Consider the following 17,780-nt stretch of genomic DNA (forward strand, 5'->3'; position numbering starts at 1 on the left):
GGATTTATTGATTTTTCAACCAGACAAGATTGCATTCAGTTCAGAAGGAGTTCAAATTCAGTCCCCAGTGTATAGAAGGAGGAAACATTCCCAATACCTTTATAGTCTTGTACAGGACAAGATCATTTTATAAATATCATTCAATTCTATTGGAAACAAACATACAAAATGAATGGTTTGCAAGTATTTCAGTAGATTTTATACTTTACTGATGTGTTTGTGTCTGGTGGAAAATGCAAGCTGAATTTGTGGGTCTTGTAAACCATTTCTGCAGAATCTCATTATATGTACCAGTTTCAATTTGGCTCCGTTTACATAAATATAACAAAAAGTAAAAGAAAACATTAGTTGTGTAGTGAAGCTTGCATCATATCTATTGCAATGTCAACGTTTGTAACAAATAAAAAATGGCATAAATTATTGAACAATTGTTTTTCAGAATCTCCAGTGAAATTACAAAAAACAACTGAGGAAACAAAAGGTAAAATAACATTTATTTATCCTATTGTTCCCACATAAAGATAGATAGATAGATAGATAGATAGATAGATAGATAGATAGATAGATAGATAGATAGATAGATAGATAGATAGATAGGAGATAGATAGATAGATAACATAGATAGATAGATAGATAGATAGATAGATAGATAGATAGATAGATAGATAGATAGATAGATAGATTGTTAACCACTGGTTGTGAATTACAGCCTGTCAAGGTTTTTGCTAGCATGTTGCAATATTGTATTAAATTGGTTTAAAGCTTTGATATTGTTTGAGATTCCATATTTCAACAAGTGAAGGGTGGACACATTTGAAATCGTAAGCTATAGATCCATCAGCCAGGAGGAATAGTTACCAAATGACAATGAACATGCTGTTGTTCTTTCATTAGATGGTTTTTTTTTTTTCTATTCTGGGGTCAAGAAAAAACAATGGCGGAAAGCACATGCCTTACGCTAGGTTCACAAAAAGATGAAAGTAGCATTGATTTGCTTTAGAAGCTATTAATAAATGAAACAAAACTCAAAAGGAAAAAATATATTTATAGTGTAAATGTGTAATTTTGTGAACTGATTGCAATGCTTAGATATGCCACAGATGTAACAAAGTTTAACTGACAACAAATGACATTTAATAACCAGCTGCAACGTGCTATATTATACCAGAACATAACATAGAAGCCATTGAAAAGTCACAGAAACAGTTGAATAAGTGTCTGAAAAATTAAAGTACAATATGTCTGGGTTTTTAACATTAGGGATTTTATTGAAATTTTTGTTACGAAGAACAAATCAAACAAGGAATTAACAATAATGTGTATACAAGGCAGAGGGAAAGTTCGAGGGGGTGACAGGAAGGGCAGGAAAACAAGAAACAGTATATAAGAAACAGGAAGGGAGTGTAGAGGGAGGAGGGAAACAAAAGCCCTGTCACAGCAGAGCCAAATAATCAGTTTAAAAACAAATACTATGGTAAACAAACCTAATATTATGTAGGAAGGGGAGAAAAAATAGTAGCAGAAGAAGGGGGGGGGAAAAAGGAGAAATCAGGTGGACACAGAAGGAAAGGTAGACTGAAACCAAGAGCTGAGCTGTGTGACTATCTATGACCTGTGAGCGTCCTGGGTGTCCTAAAGATAGGCCATTAATCTTAGAAACTGGATAACACCTTTAAATATTGATGACTTAACATAAGTATGAAACAACAATGTTAAAGCACCTAAGACTTCTTTCAAATCACAATTTATTGCTCTACTAACTGAAGCTAATTATATTTTTTAGAAACACCGGAGAAAAAACTTGATAAAACACCAGAACCAAAGCAAGGTAATAAAACTATTCCTTATTATATGACATTATTTAATTGGGATATTATTTTCAAGTAAATAATGAAACTCTTGTTGATATAATGAAGAAGATGTGGATTCACTGTGTCACTAAATTAGTTTGACTTTGGGCTCCTCCCAATGGCGTTGTCTAAGTGTTCCTGCTATACACCCATTAACCTCCATACAGGGGTTTAGACTTAACAGCAGGGGACCAGAAGGTTGTTATATTAGGACACAGTGTTAGAGACAGCTGACCCAGATGGGTCAAAAGACACTGATGCACAAGATGAAAGAGAGCAGTTAGAGATGTGGTCAATGGGCAAGCCAAAGTCATGGCAGGCAGAATCAAGATCATCAGACAATGCTACAATATGTATGCTCATTTATTGCACTAGTGCTTTGTTACATATTTGATAATCTCCAATAAAATCTTTTCAAGGCAATAAAATATGTTACAGACTCTGGTGTAATGTTTAGCTAATATTTTAAACTTTATACATATATATGTTTGTACCCAAATACATTTTTAAATTATTAGATTAATTTGAATTTTTTCTACTAAGCATTATCCTTATATCTATGAAAGTCAATGCAAAACTAAAATATCAAATTCTTGTCAAATGGACTAAAACTGAATCAACCAGTACCATTAATAACTATTTTATTCTTAGCACTTTGATGTCTTAAAATCTTGATTAAAGTGTATCTAAACTTTCAAACAACTATTGATTTTCTATTTGTGTCATTAATATATTTTGTAATATATTTTATTTGGCTCCTTTCTGTGAAATACTGTAATTCTTAATCCCCCTTGCTTCTCTATTGAGAGTTGTATGCTGCTTCTCACTGTGTACAGTGTATAGCTTGTGTGTGTAATGCTGGAAAAATAAAGGTAGGGGATAGTTATATCTCAGGCATTATACACAGTTCAGTCACATTAATGTGACCACCTGTCAAAATCCAGAATAACCACCTTTTGCAGAGCGGACCACTGTGAGACATGTTGTGGGATGTTGTGATGATGTTCACTGGGATGTTGAGCCATGCCAACTCCAGTGTCGTGTCCAGCTGCTCTAGGTTACGCGGTTGAGCATCCATGGCGCAAACAACCCGATTGAGGTGGTCCCACAAATTCTTGATTGGGTTAAATACTGGGGAATTTGCTGGCCAAGGGAGTACGGTAAAATCATCCTGGTGCTCCTCGAACGACGCATGTACATTGCGAGCTTTATGACACGTCGTATTGTCCTGCTGGTAGTTGCCATCTTCCTGAGGAAAAACAATTCACATGTAGGGGTGAACATGGTAAGCAAGGATAGATGTATACTTGTGTTGATCCATTGTGCCTTCCACAATGATGAGTGCACCCAGATGGCTGATGACACGTACCTTCTGCGATTGGTTATTTAACGTTGAAGTCAAAAATAGGCGGTGATCACATTAATATGACTGGACTGTTTAAAACATAGAAACTTGCTTCTGGTGTTGTATGAAATCTAAATCTAAATATCCCTATTCCGATATATGTATTGTCAATGAAAGTGACATCTCTAGAAATATCTAGTCTTTGTAACACATGAAAGGTAAGAATCTTCTCTTTCATATGATACCAGTAGTCTCTAGGTTTTATAATGCCTGAGATATAACTGTTTGAAGTGATCCCTTACCCTTTTTTTCCTGAATTACAAACACATGCCTGTATACTACAGTATTTACAGTAAGAAGCAATGTACAATTCTCAATAGGGAAGAAAGAAGGGAAAAAAATAAAAAAAAATGCAGATTATTTCATAAAAAGGAGACAAAATTTGTTAATAAGGTATATTACAAAATTTATTAATGATACCCATACTGTTAGAAAGTCAAGATGTTTGAAAGTTCAGGTACACGTCACTCTGCCAAAAAAAAAAATCACGTATATAAATTATTTTTTATTGAAAACCACAAATAGTATTAAAAAATTGACAAACTTGTCCTGAGCACCAATTAGTTTGTTTTGTCATCCTGATGCAATTTAAGTAAAATGTTTTTATTGTAAGAAGTGCTTTCTTGTTAGGAGTTGCTTTACTATTTGTATCAAGTGGACTTGTTAGACCATGCAAGCCCTGCTAGGAGTTGGAAAAGAGGAACTTGCTGTAGTGCTACTATGTGGAAGTTACATCCCTGTAGATTAATGCATAGTTTAAAAAAATAAAATCCTAATAGCATTTGTGAATTACAGTCAAACAAGAATAACTCCATAACAAAGAAGAAGGGCCCGTCTGCAGACAGCTATTTCAAGGTTCTTACCTCTCATTAATGCAGAACAGGGTACTGCTTGGTTGTGTGAGAGGTCTAGATGGGAGTAATCAAATCAAAAATGCTTTATTGGCACGTCCGAATAGTTATTTGGCATTGCCAAAGCTAGTAAAGTGGGCGGGGGGGGGGGGCGTTGGGGTGGGTGGTGGGTATGGGGGGGGGGGGTTTGGGTTTGGGTTATAACAGTCCATGGAGTCTCATCTTCCTCTTCGTTGGTGGCTGCTATATGGGGGGGTTGGAGGTGGGGTGGGGCGGGGCTGTTGGTTTGGGGTATAACAGTCCGTGGAGTCTCGTGTTCCTCTTCGTTGGTGACTGCTATATGGGGGGGTGGGGGTGGGGTGGGTGTTTTGGGATAAATATAACAGTCCGTGGAGTCTCATCTTCCTCTTGTTTGGTGACAGCTGGACACGTATTGGGCAGCGATCTCCACAGTGGCCTCTTCTTCTCCCAGTAGGATGTAGAGTTTCCTCTTCTCGTCTGCAGATATGAAGTCTGGGATGTGGGCAAAGAGTCTTTGGTAGTAGACGGCCCTCACAGCTGAGTATTTGGTGCAGTGTAGCAGGAAGTGGGTCTCGTCTTCTAGGGCCCCCTGGTCACAGTGCTGGCACAGTCTCTTCTCCCGTGGCTTGTACGTCTGCCTGTATCGCCCCGTCTCTATCTCTAGGTTGTGGGCGCTCAGTCTGTACCGGCTCAGGGTCTGTCTGTGCTTGGGGTGGCGTATTCTCTCCAGGTAGGTGGCCATGGTGTAGTCCCTTTGTAGGGATTGGTACACGGTGAGTTTCTTGGAGTTATTTATTTCGTTTCTCCATTCTTCAATGTACCGCTCTCTGTTTGCCTCTGTGGTCGCCATTATTTCGGCCTTGGTTATCGTCTGTTGGTGTTTTTGGTTTGGTGGTTGGCTGTTGTTTGGTTGTTGAATGTCTGGTTTGCTCAGGTGGCTTAGCCATGCTTGGTGGTGGTAGGAGTCGGACTTGCTCACCTGGATGTGTGCCTGGAAAGCTAGCGCCCTCTTCTGTATGGTGAGCCATAGGGGGAGTCTGCCTAGCTCTGCCCTGCAGGCTATGTTGGTGGTGTTGCGATGGACATGGAGCAGGTATTTGCAGAACTCCAGGTGGAAATTCTCTGTTGGGCTGGAATCCCACTTTAACTGGTCTGGGTAGGTGGCTGGGCCCCAGACCTCACTGCCATAGAGAAGGATCGGGGAGATGACTGCGTCAAATATCTTCAGCCAGACCCTCACCGGTGGTTTGAGGTGGTAAGAAAAGGTACTATGTCTCTTTAGGGAAAGATGGTACAGAGACTTATTAGACCATGCATGCCCTTGAAACATCGGTCGGCAGATGGATCCCTCTTCTTTTTGGAGCAAGTTCCTCTTTTCCACCAAGAAGGTCTTATTTGCCTATTCCTTGTAGTGGACTAAAAAGGTGTCAGCTGGGTTTGAAGGGTTTGTCTCCATATAATATTGAGACATAGTCAAAAATATGGGTGCTTTTGAGATTTGTAGTTTTTCGCAAGGTTAGATTATCTGTCTAGTTTTTTGTCTTTCAATAAACGTAGGTTATACAGTTCACAAAGTGTATCTGTTTCAATATGACATGGATCCTTTGTATGGAGATAGGATATCAGTGGGTACTTGTAGTGTTACAATGCTTGTGTTGGAATTTATTTTACTGTATGTTTCATGATTTATTACAAATGTTAACTTTTTTTTCAGTCATTACACCTGAAAAGCTTGCTGAACCAAAAAAAGGTAAGCACAAGAATATTTGCATTTCAAGGTCAGGGAATATTTTACTCTGAAACTACAAAAATTACAGGCCAATAATGCTCAATGCTCAAATGTTAACATTTCAATTATAACAAAAAGAGCACAAAAATAGTTGAATAAAAATGTATAATTTATTAAAACATAATAAAATGTAAACTGTATAAACATACATTAATGGGACCAAAGAAAAATAACATACAGACCCCTTCTCAGAAAAAGCACAGGTAATAAATGTATCTCAAAGCAAGTAACAACTATACATACCCCCTTATATCTCAATACACCATGCAAAGTGAGCATATACAAATGGGGCAAGAGTGAATAGCAATTTATATATAAACAAAGTGATGGTGGCAAATCTGGAGACGTCCCATTAGTGTATGTTTATGTATTTTACATTTTATTATGTGTTAATAAATTATAAAATTTTTATTTGGCTATATTTGTGCTTGTTTTTGTTTTGTTTTTTGTTTATTTTGTTATATTAATATTTTACTCTATTTGAAGTCCAAATCAAATTAAAGTGTAACAACTGACACAAAAATAATACAGTAACCAATATTAATAAATTAAGATAAGATAATCCTTTAATAGTCCCACAATAGGGAAATTTCAGTGATACAGTTTCATAAATGGTACAGTAGTATATAACAAGAGAGAAAACACATACAAGCTCATGGCAGAAATCCTAGGAATCATAGCAACTAAAAAGAAAGAAACACAGACACACTGCAGGATCATTTAGTTCTCTGTGCGGAGTGATGTTAATAATACAGCCGAATGTGGTTGGAGGACATGAGGAGAGGTGACAGCATGTAGATATAACAGGCAGAAATGTTTTTGCAGAGGTGGGGGACATACAGTGGGGCAAAAAAGTATTTAGTCAGTCACCAATAGTGCAAGTTCCACCACTTAAAAAGATGAGAGGCGTCTGTAATTTACATCATAGGTAGACCTCAACTATGAGAGACAAAATGAGAAAACAAATCCAGAAAATCACATTGTCTGATTTTGTAAGAATTTTTTTTCAAATTATGGTGGAAAATAAGTATTTGGTCACCTACAAACAATCAAGATTTCTGGCTCTCACAGACCTGTAACTTCTTCTTTAAGAGTCTCCTCTTTCCTCCACTCATTACCTTTAGTAATGGCACATGTTTAAACTTGTTATCAGTATAAAAAGACACCTGTGCACACCCTCAAACAGTCAGACTCCAAACTCCACTATGGTGAAGACCAAAGAGCTGTCAAAGGACACCAGAAACAAAATTGTAGCCCTGCACCAGGCTGGGAAGACTGAAAGTGCAACAGGCAACCAGCTTGGATTGAAGAAATCAACTGTGCGAGCAATAATTAGAAAATGGAAGACATACAAGACCACTGATAATCTCCCTCGATCTGGGGCTCCACGCAAAATCTCACCTCGTGGGGTCAAAATGATCACAAGAACAGTGAGCAAAAATCCCAGAACCACGCGGGGGGACCTAGTGAATGAACTGCAGAGAGCTGGGACCAATGTAACAAAGCCTACCATCAGTAACACACTACGCCGCCAGGGACTCAGATCCTGCAGTGCCAGACGTGTCCCACTGCTTAAGCCAGTACATGTCCGGGCCCGTCTGAAGTTTGCTAGAGAGCATTTGGATGATCCAGAAGAGTATTGGGAGAATGTCCTATGGTCTGATGAAACCAAACTGGAACTGTTTGGTAGAAACACAACTTTTCGTGTTTGGAGGAAAAAGAATACTGAGTTGCATCCATCAAACACCATACCTACTGTAAAGCATGGGGGTGGAAACATTATGCTTTGGGGCTGTTTCTCTGCAAAGGGGCCAGGACGACTGATCCGGGTACATGAAAGAATGAATAGGGCCATGTATCGTGAGATTTTGAGTGCAAACCTCCTTCCATCAGCAAGGGCATTGAAGATGAAACGTGGCTGGGTCTTTCAACATGACAATGATCCAAAGCACACCGCCAGGGCATCGAAGGAGTGGCTTTGTAAGAAGCATTTCAAGGTCCTGGAGTGGCCTAGCCAGTCTCCAGATCTCAACCCTATAGAAAACCTTTGGAGGGAGTTGAAAGTCCGTGTTGCCAAGCGACAGCCCCAAAACATCACTGCTCTAGAGGAGATCTGCATGGAGGAATGGGCCAACATACCAACAACAGTGTGTGCCAACCTTGTGAAGACTTACAGAAAACGTTTGACCTCTGTCATTGCCAACAAAGGATATATAACAAAGTATTGAGATGAAATTTTGTTACTGACCAAATACTTATTTTCCACCATAATTTGAAAAAAAATTCTTACAAAATCAGACAATGTGATTTTCTGGATTTGTTTTCTCATTTTGTCTCACATAGTTGAGGTCTACCTATGATGTAAATTACAGGCGCCTCTCATCTTTTTAAGTGGTGGAACTTGCACTATTGGTGACTGACTAAATACTTTTTTGCCCCACTGTATGCATATATCATGATAACATGTGGTAGTTCCTTTGGTAGGTGGTGAGATCTCATGCTCACAGCTGATAGTTCGGTATCTTGCATCAGCACTATTGTCCATTAACCACAAAAAATGCCCCAAATGTCCTTCATCATAAGCCCTCCTCCTTTCTTCTTACCACTGTGTTCTACTGCCCAAAGAAGTCTGAAGCCATCCAGGTATACATGGTGCTGCTCTCTTGCCAAGTTTCCATAAATTCATGGGGTAGGTGGGTGATGGTAGGCTCCCAGGCTGTAACAGAGTCCCACGTGTCCACAGTAAAAGAAAGAAAGAACTTACTATTTATGTTAGTTGTTTGGGGCAGCCTGACCACCAGTTTCTTTAGAGGCTGCTTATTTCATAACATATTACTGTTCTGTTGTCATTTTATAGAATTACCAACTGAAAAGGATGAGAAAGAACACAAACAACCTGAAAAAGGTAACTGTCACCAAAGTACAATATTCTACAAAGTCCCAAGGCAAAATCAAATATATTTTCAATGCTTTCATGGAGGACAAAAACACAAGCCGAAAGCTAAGCAAGGACACATCTGTTTACAGATGTTTTAAAGATGCAGACAATGTGGTCCAAGCCTATCTCAGACTTGCATGTGAAATATTTTCCTTTATACCTTACAGTTACTTGCTCTTTTTTTTTAAGATACTGAGGTCAACAAATGAACAAATATACAAAAAAATTGCATACTTTAAAATAGTTGTTTGTAATAAAAACTGAAAAAACTATTGCTAACATAAATTGTGCTCCTTAGAAAAAGCAGTAGAGGAGACTGGAAAGAAACCAGGACAACCAAAAACAGGTAAATCTACAAATACTTTCTTTACTCACCTTTTGTTCAATATGGAAAGAACAAAACATATCAACACAGTAGCATTACATATGGCACTGTATACTTTGTGAATTAAATGAACACTGATGACAGATTTTGGCTGAAGTACCAGATTGTGGAAAAGCTTATTTTTTTGTTGCTGATTTTGCTGCGAATTTTTCAGCCAAACCCAAGAATGACTACAAAAGGAATGGGAAATATAAAGGAAGTTCTTAATTCCAGTCCTGACTTTGAGTAAAAAAAAACAAAAACAAAAAACTGCAAAGGAGGTAGCAAATTAAGCAACTTTTCTGCAATGTTGCAATGTGGGGCCTTAACCATAGGCTAAGGCCCCACATTTTGGGAAAGGGTGCTTTTTGTTGCAGATTTTACTGCATTTTTTTTAGCTAAAGCCAGGAGTAGATTGAGTAGAAGGTAGAAGTATAAGAACTTTACCACTGAATCTGATAACTTGCTGCACTGTCATAATTCACAACAAAAGCCATTGAAAGTAAGGGAGAAAAATCAAGTTAAAATTATTAGAAACTGTTAATTTAAAGTTTTAAAAGTCATGTTAACCTTGACTACATCTGTAATTTAAATACATATATGTCCTCACTTAACTGATCTCGTTTGGTTAATGGTTTATCACAGTATGCTAACAAACTCCTTATGAGTCTTACCCCTTGTTCACATCTGCGTTTGGTAATCCTTTCGGGGAGTCCGCATGGGGACCCCCCGAATGGACTTCCAAATGCATTTGCAAGCAGTGTGCAATGAAAGCACATGGACCCCATAGACTATAATGGGGTCCATGTGCTTGCCGCAAGATCTCCGCACAGAACATGCAGACATGAAAGTAGATTGAGAACTAGTTTCCTGTCCGCATGTTCCTTGCGGAGATCTCATGGCATGCACATAGACCCCATTATAGTCTATAGGGATACGTGTGTTTTCACTGGAATACCGCTTGCCAGTGCGTTTGGTATTCCATTCTGGGGGGTCCCCATACAGACTCCCCTAAACGGAATACCAACGCAGATGTGAACGAGGCCTTAAATTCTTTCCCATCTCCACACTGGGTAGTCACAAATAGACAAATGTACAGATTTAGGACATTTTAACTTGACACTTATCAAATTAACACAATAACAATACTGCGGCATATGAAGTTACGAAAAAGGGCAAGATAGTCAAGTTCAAGTTTGCTAAAGGATAGGTAACAAATCCCTATGTGATACCTTGTCACAAAACAATACTGTGCTTAAAAAAGTTGCCTACTTGATGTTTACTATTTTTAGTTAGATGTATTATAATTTCTATACTATTAAAATAAAAAGCTAAAAATAAAAATTATAAATAAATAGATAAAAAAAAAAAAGTTGCTTAACTTTTGATACACTTACAGTATCTGGACATCTTCAGTCAAGAGGACTTGCAGGGGAGGACACATTTCCTGATTTATTTGTTAACATATATAACATTTACTAACTAGATACCTGAAAAAATACCTTAAAACTGGTCAAACTTTTACCTTAGGTGGAATTATATTTCATTGCTCTATTAATTTTCATTAATGTGGGAATAGTAACATCTAATATAAGAAATTTACTTAATATAATAGCACTAAATGCAAACTCAGTGTAATACAAACTCAATGGAATAAGAAAAATAATAAGATATATAAATGTCTTCTTGGCATTATTGCCCATCAATCTCTCTATATTATAAAAATGAATTTCTGTCTGTCTGTCTGTCTGTTCTCTATTGCAAACCAAACGACTGCACCGATCTTCAACAAGTTTGGTACAGAGATACTTCGGGTATCCGGGAAGGTTTAAGACGAGACTCCAACTCGCTCGGACGTACCGTTGCTGTGATACAGCATTCCAAACACAATGCCCCCCCCCCTTAGCCAATACAAACCTGCAAGTCTTTCACTCATATTCCAACTGCAATACACACGGTCACTCCACATGTACAATAAAACACTGATATCCAAACTGAGATACACGCATCAGAGGTTTAGATACACAGATCAACACACAGTATCACACGCCAGAGGATTAGATACATGTGTCTGCACACAGTCCCACACACCAGAGGATTAAATATGCACTTCTGCACACAGTTCCACACACTGAAGGATTAGATACGTGCGTCTGCACACGGTTCCACATGCCGAACGATTAGATACACGCGCCTGCACACAGTACCACATGCCAAAGGATTGGATACACGCATCTGCACACAGTTCCACACACCAGAGCATAAGATAAGCACGTCTGGGGCCACACGGTGGCTCAGTGGTTAGCACTGCAGCCTTGCAGCGCTGGAGTCCTGGTGTTCAAATCCCGCCAAGGGCATAAAACCATCTGCAAGGAGTTTGTATGTTCTCCCCGTGTTTGCATGGATTTCCATCCCATATTCCAAAGACATACTGATAGGGAAAAAAAGTACATTGTGAGCTCTATATGGGGCTCACAATCTACAAAAGAAAAAGAAAAGATAAGCACGTCTGCACACAGTACCACATGCCGTAGGATTAGATATGCGCGTCTACACACAGTTCCACACTCCAGAGGATTAAATACGTGCGTCTGCACATAGTTGTACACGCCATAGGATTAGATACACACATCTGCACACAGTTCCACACGGCAGAGGATTGGAAACGCACGTCTGCACACAGTACCGCATGCCGTAATATTAGATACGCATGTCTGCACACAGTTTCACACGCTGGAGGATTAGATACGCGCACCTGCACACAGTACCATATGCCAGGGGATTGGATACATGCATCTGCACACAGTATCACATGCCAGAGAATTGGATACGTACATCTGCACACAGTTCCACACACCAGAGAATTAGATACTCGCGTCTGCACACAGTTGTACACACCATAGAATATACCATAGAAGATACACGCATCTGCATACAGTACCACATGCTGTAGGATTAGATACGCGCATCTACACACAGTTCCACATGCCATAGAATTAGATACGCGCCTCTTCACACAACACCACACGCCAGAGAATTAGATACGCGCATCTGCACACAGTTCTACACACCAGAGGATTAGATACATGCGTCTTCACACAATACCACACACCAGAGAATTAGATACACGCCACTGCACACAATACCACATGGGGGAGGATTAGATATGTGCCTCTGCACACAGTACCACATACCAGAGGATTAGATATACGCCTCTCCACACAATACCACATGCCGGAGGATTAGATACGCACCACTGCACACAGTACCACATGGGGCAGAATTATATACATGCCTCTGCACACAATACCACACGCCAGAGAATTACATACGCATCTCATCACACAGTACCACATGCCAGAGGATTAAATACGCGCGTCTGCACAAAGTACCACATGCCGTAAGATTAGATATGCACGTCTGCACACAGTTTCACTTGCCGGAGGATTAGATACGTGCCCCTTCACACAATACCACACGGGGGAGGATTAGATATGCACATCTGCACACAGTACCACACGCCGGAGGATTAGATATGTGCATCTGCACACAGTACCACACCAATAAGGATTAGATACTTGCATCTAAACACAGTACTCCAGGTATCCATAACAACTGATCAGAGGTATCACTGATATCCAAAATGAGATACACATGATCACATGACGCTTATGGACATACACACAAACCACATACAAAATACACCAGAGCAAAATTGGACAATTCTTATGGGGCCACTACACAAACATAAAATGTAATATACCCGTGCAAAGACGGGTCCTCCTGCTAGTATCTTATATTTACTGTGACAGTCCAATAATAATATACATTTGTCTTCTCTGCAACGGATATTATTTTAAATATTTTATTACTTTATTAATTAGATTTTACAAGCCATGGCTGTTACAGATTAAGATTATTTGTTATTATTAGTATTATTAATATTAAGATTTCAAAATAAAACAGTGTAAAATATGTTGTATTTACATTGTATCAATATTCTTGTATTTTTTATTTTTGTAGTAAAAATGAAAGCAGCAACTCTGAAATGTCTCTAGACCTCCCTGCAGCAAAGCAGTGCTATGCTTATTCACTGTATTTTATGTAGTTGATATGCACTAGAAATTGAAAGCATATGTTAAGCTATGCAATTGAATTGCACATGATGTATTTGACCTAAATCAGTTACCCGCTTGCACTACCAGCATACACTGAGCACTGTTGCATAATAAATAGCAAGATGCTGCATCAGAATATATCAAGCATAGATAATAAGCTGATGTGCGTGCATTATTCCATTTTCCAGCTGTATGTGACAAGCTTTGCACATGATCTGTTATCACAGCCGGAAGGGGCTATGACATCTGTTGTGAAGAGTTAGCGCATAATATAACAATGTGTTGTTATCATCTGTTTCTCACATCTGTCTTATGCTCTTGTGTTTGCTATGGAAACATTAGGTTAAATAGGATAAAAAAAATATATAAATGATTATCCTAGAAATGAAACTATGTATTTTGAATTTTAGAGAAAGATATTGAACAACCAGAGAAGCCAAAAAAAGAAGGTAAAGTTACGCACAATATTTAACACTAGCATGAAATGATATGGATTCTATAGGTTCCTAATAACCAATAATTACATCTAGGTATTCAATAGTAAACTTTACATGAAAGGAATGCATAAGTAAAAATCACTAAAATTAATGTAATTAAACAAAATGCTATTATTAACTGTGTAAATATTCTAATGCTAAATACTTTATGTTTCAATGCCACTAATCTTGCTTTACTTATAGTATAAGGCTAGTGCTCCACGTAGCGGGCCACAGCTAAAAAGCACTATCGACTTTTTGCTTACAACATGTTAGTTGGTTTTTTTTTCTGTCTGTCCTGTAATATCTACTTTTAATCTATATTATATTTTTTCACAGTCCCTGAGATCTTGAAGACTGAAGCAGCTATTCGAGAAGAAAAGCCACGTATGTAGATTTCTAAGTTACTTACAAAGTGCAAATGTACGTCAGGCTAAGGCCCCAAATAGTAAAGAGAACCAAAAAAAGCTGCGGAAAAGAAAATCACAAATATATTGTATTTACGTTTTCAAAACAACGTTTTCATAAGACAACAAGCCATTGAAATAAGTCAGTCTAACATATTACATTAAAATATACACTTAATGACCATTTTATAAGACATCTGACCTTCTTTGGCCTTCACAACCACAGCAATTCATTGTAAAATATGTATATATCATACACTTCCATAAGACGAGATTTTTGGTCAGGATTTTGAAGCCGTATCTGCCTCAAAATCCTGACCAAAAAGACGGTTCCAATTGAAATCATTGGGAGCCGCTCAGGAAAAGCGAGATGCTCATTCTTCAGGCCAACTCGCCTCATGATTCGGCCTGAAGACACTCCCTCCTCCGAACTAGGCCCATTCATTTGGCCTAATCCGGAGCAGAGTGCGCGGCTAGATGCCGGTGCAGTGCATCGGCTTTCACTCGCGGCTACCTGGCTTTTGGACCAGAACCTGAGGCAGCCTCCGCCTCAGGTTCCGGTCCAAAAAACTCTGTATGAACTTACCCTAAGGGTGTTTTCCATGGCAGCAATTGGCAGTGATTTTGAGGAAGATTCTGTCTTTTAGCTCTGCTGTTATAGCTTATGCATACTAAGGAATAATGATATTTGTGTAACATTAATAGCAGCACAGTTAGATTCAGCAACCAACTGATTGCCAGTGCCTAGTCATCAGAATAAATCTTGACATCTTTCTTGGATCGACTTTGTTAGCAAGTTGTTTATGTCCCTTTTCCCTGGATATTTATCCTTGATCACACCACTTCAATGTACTCTAGACACATAGAAACATGCATGGAAACTTGCAGGCTACGTTCTCATGATCATTTGGAATCTTAACCTTCAGCAATCAGACACTTATCCTTAGTATGAGCCAAAGCCAGGAGTGGATTGTGCAGAAGGTAGAAGTATAAGTACTTTCTATATATTTCCCATTCCTTTTGTAGCCATTTTTGGCTCGGGCACAAAAAACAAGGCAAAATCTTCAACAAAAAAAGCTGTGTTTATGCAACATAGGGCCTTGGCCTTAAAAAGGTTTTATCGATCCATGATGGACTTTGTTCTTTTTAAATTGTATACACTTACTATCATACATAATGTACGTATTCTGTTAATTTTGCCTTCTAGACTTATCAAATTACACTTCAAGTATGTTGTTATGAAGAACTCAGTTGAGAAGATTACTTTACAATTGCTCTTTTAGAATGTATTATTTTATGTCTTATTTAAATAGTAAGCATAAATGTTTTACTGTGGTCACAAATGTGTAAAGGAGTCCCGTGGCTGTTCATGATTGGGATAGTTTCTTCTAGTTTGTGTCAATAACAAAAAGTAGATGTTTTTGAGGATGGAGGAGCTTGTGACAGATTGTTGTGATTATAAGCATCTGACCTAAAGAAATAGTATATAACTTATGAACTTAGGATTTACACTATATGTGGTTTTCCAATATAGCTTTTTTTTCCTGTCTGTAAATTTTAGATAAATTGTATGTTGTTTATTGAAAATAACAAAGAATTATTATTATTATTATTATTATTATTATTATTATTATTATTATTATTATTGTTTTGCAAAATGCTGAAGCTAGAGGTTTTAAAATATCATTGCTTTAAATTTTTTAAATTTCACACATTGTTTCCAGAAAATCTACTGAAAATTTAATTTGTGGGGAAAATGACAATTTTTATTTGAAGATTTGCAATTGTGTTCTTTATATCTGTTATTACATATGGGTCAAGGCAAATGATATTTTGTATTTTAAATAAAAATGTAATATGTGGAATGAAAATATATAGTACAATGGCTGCAATGTTGCCAGTGTTAACAATAAGATATTGAATTGTTTTTATTGTTTGCAAGTATTTGGACAAAGGGTCAATCCACTTTATTCTACTGATGAAGCTTTAGTATGGAACAAACTTGTTTAAAGTGTTTTTTAAAAATATGTTTTTGCCTGTTAGTATCTGGAAACTATCAACAAGCAGGCTGCTAACTTTTGATGGATCTCGGTGTTATTTTTCTATGTCTCAGTTTAGTACATTGAGTATACAATATCTGAGTAGTCAGAATTATATAGTCATATAATTCTAGGTTATTCCGATCTAAAGACAGATTCACACAATGAAATTTGGAGAGGAATTTGAGGTGATCTTCTCCTGTGGATGCCATAGCAATAGCTTCAGATTTCTACCTCGGGTTTACTTGCTGATAAGCTTAAGATACAAGGATTAATCAGCATGAACATTGAGCCTTGGGTTTGGAGCTAAATCAGCAGCAGAATTTGCAGTAAGATCAAGCAGAAATCAGCTCTCAATTCCTCCATGTGAAATTATATACATGAGAGTTTGACAAAACATAATTTTTAATATATCTTATCCTGAAATACAAAGATTCAAATCACCTATATATCCAAGCTAATGGTAACTCCATTGTAGATGTTAATTCAGTTTAAATGAGCACTAACTTTTCAACAGACTTTGTATAAATCAATAGTACAAGAGACTATATGAAATTTTCAAATATATTTTATCAGAGAAAAATAATCTATTTTACTTATAAAGTAGCATCATATTCCGTAGCACTGTACAATTTGTAGGATTCAAGTACAGACCAAAAAAAACCAAAACTTTACAAAGACATAGTCATATCACGCAATAAGACTGAGGGCCCTGCTTGCAAGAGCTTACAATCTATGAGGTACAGGGGGTGACACAAGAGGTAGCAGGGGCGGCAGACAATTTGCTCACCATTGTTCAGACAATTTTCTCAACGTTGTTCAGACAATTTTGTAATAGAGGTTACTGTCATTACACAAACATAAAGCTGTATCAGTCATGTCCTTTAAAATGCAGATTGTGCCTGGACATATAAAATTAGTCTGAAACGGCATCATGTCATGTGGGGTAATGTGGGAGTGTGAACAGAGGAGGGTTTGTTTTAGGGATTCTAACTACGGAAGGATTTGCATTAGGAATTGTGATAGGTATGTCTGAAAAGATGTGTTTTTAATTTGCACTTGAAGCTGTAGAAATTGGGAGTTAATCTGATTGTCCAGGATAGAGCATTCCAGAGAAGTGGTGCAACTCAGGAGAAGTCTTGTATAAGAGCATGAGAGGTTCTGATAATAGAGGATGTTAGTCTTAGGTCATTGAGTGAATGGAAAGCATGGGTTGGACTATAGACAGAGATAAGGAAGGAAATTTAGGAAGGTTCAGCATTGTGGAGAGCCTTGTGGATGAGGGTAATAAGTGAAGATTGTATGCTTTAATGAAAAAGCAGCCAATGTAGTGACTGGCACAGACCAGAGGCATCGCTGTAGCGTCTGGAATGATAGATGAGCCTGGCCGCTGCATTCAGAATAGATTGTAGAGGGGAGAGTTTAGTAAGGGGAAAACCAATTAGAAGAGAGTTACAGTAGTCAAGGCGAGAGTCAATCAAAGTGACTATAAGTGTCTTTAATGTATCTTTGGAAAGTAAGA

General features: G+C 37.9%; 1 protein-coding gene across 23 annotated transcripts in view; it reads left to right on the plus strand.

Moving 5' to 3' along the window:
- Positions 1-17,780, plus strand: part of LOC142197592 (uncharacterized) — a 490,495-nt gene that overhangs the window by 427,973 nt on the left and 44,742 nt on the right. For 22 of the 23 annotated variants that reach the window (XM_075267993.1, XM_075268011.1, XM_075268012.1 and 19 more), the window contains 7 exons: positions 440-481; positions 1,784-1,828; positions 5,842-5,877; positions 8,774-8,821; positions 9,153-9,200; positions 13,747-13,785; positions 14,152-14,199. In XM_075267993.1, coding sequence (XP_075124094.1) covers positions 440-481; positions 1,784-1,828; positions 5,842-5,877; positions 8,774-8,821; positions 9,153-9,200; positions 13,747-13,785; positions 14,152-14,199 — 306 coding nt within the window. Of the gene's footprint in view, positions 1-439; positions 482-1,783; positions 1,829-5,841; positions 5,878-8,773; positions 8,822-9,152; positions 9,201-13,746; positions 13,786-14,151; positions 14,200-17,780 lie in introns of those variants that run through there. The other variant, XR_012715324.1, reaches the window with a different exon arrangement.

This window comes from Leptodactylus fuscus, chromosome 3 (genome assembly GCF_031893055.1).
Source record: "Leptodactylus fuscus isolate aLepFus1 chromosome 3, aLepFus1.hap2, whole genome shotgun sequence".
Classification (NCBI taxonomy): domain Eukaryota; kingdom Metazoa; phylum Chordata; class Amphibia; order Anura; family Leptodactylidae; genus Leptodactylus; species Leptodactylus fuscus.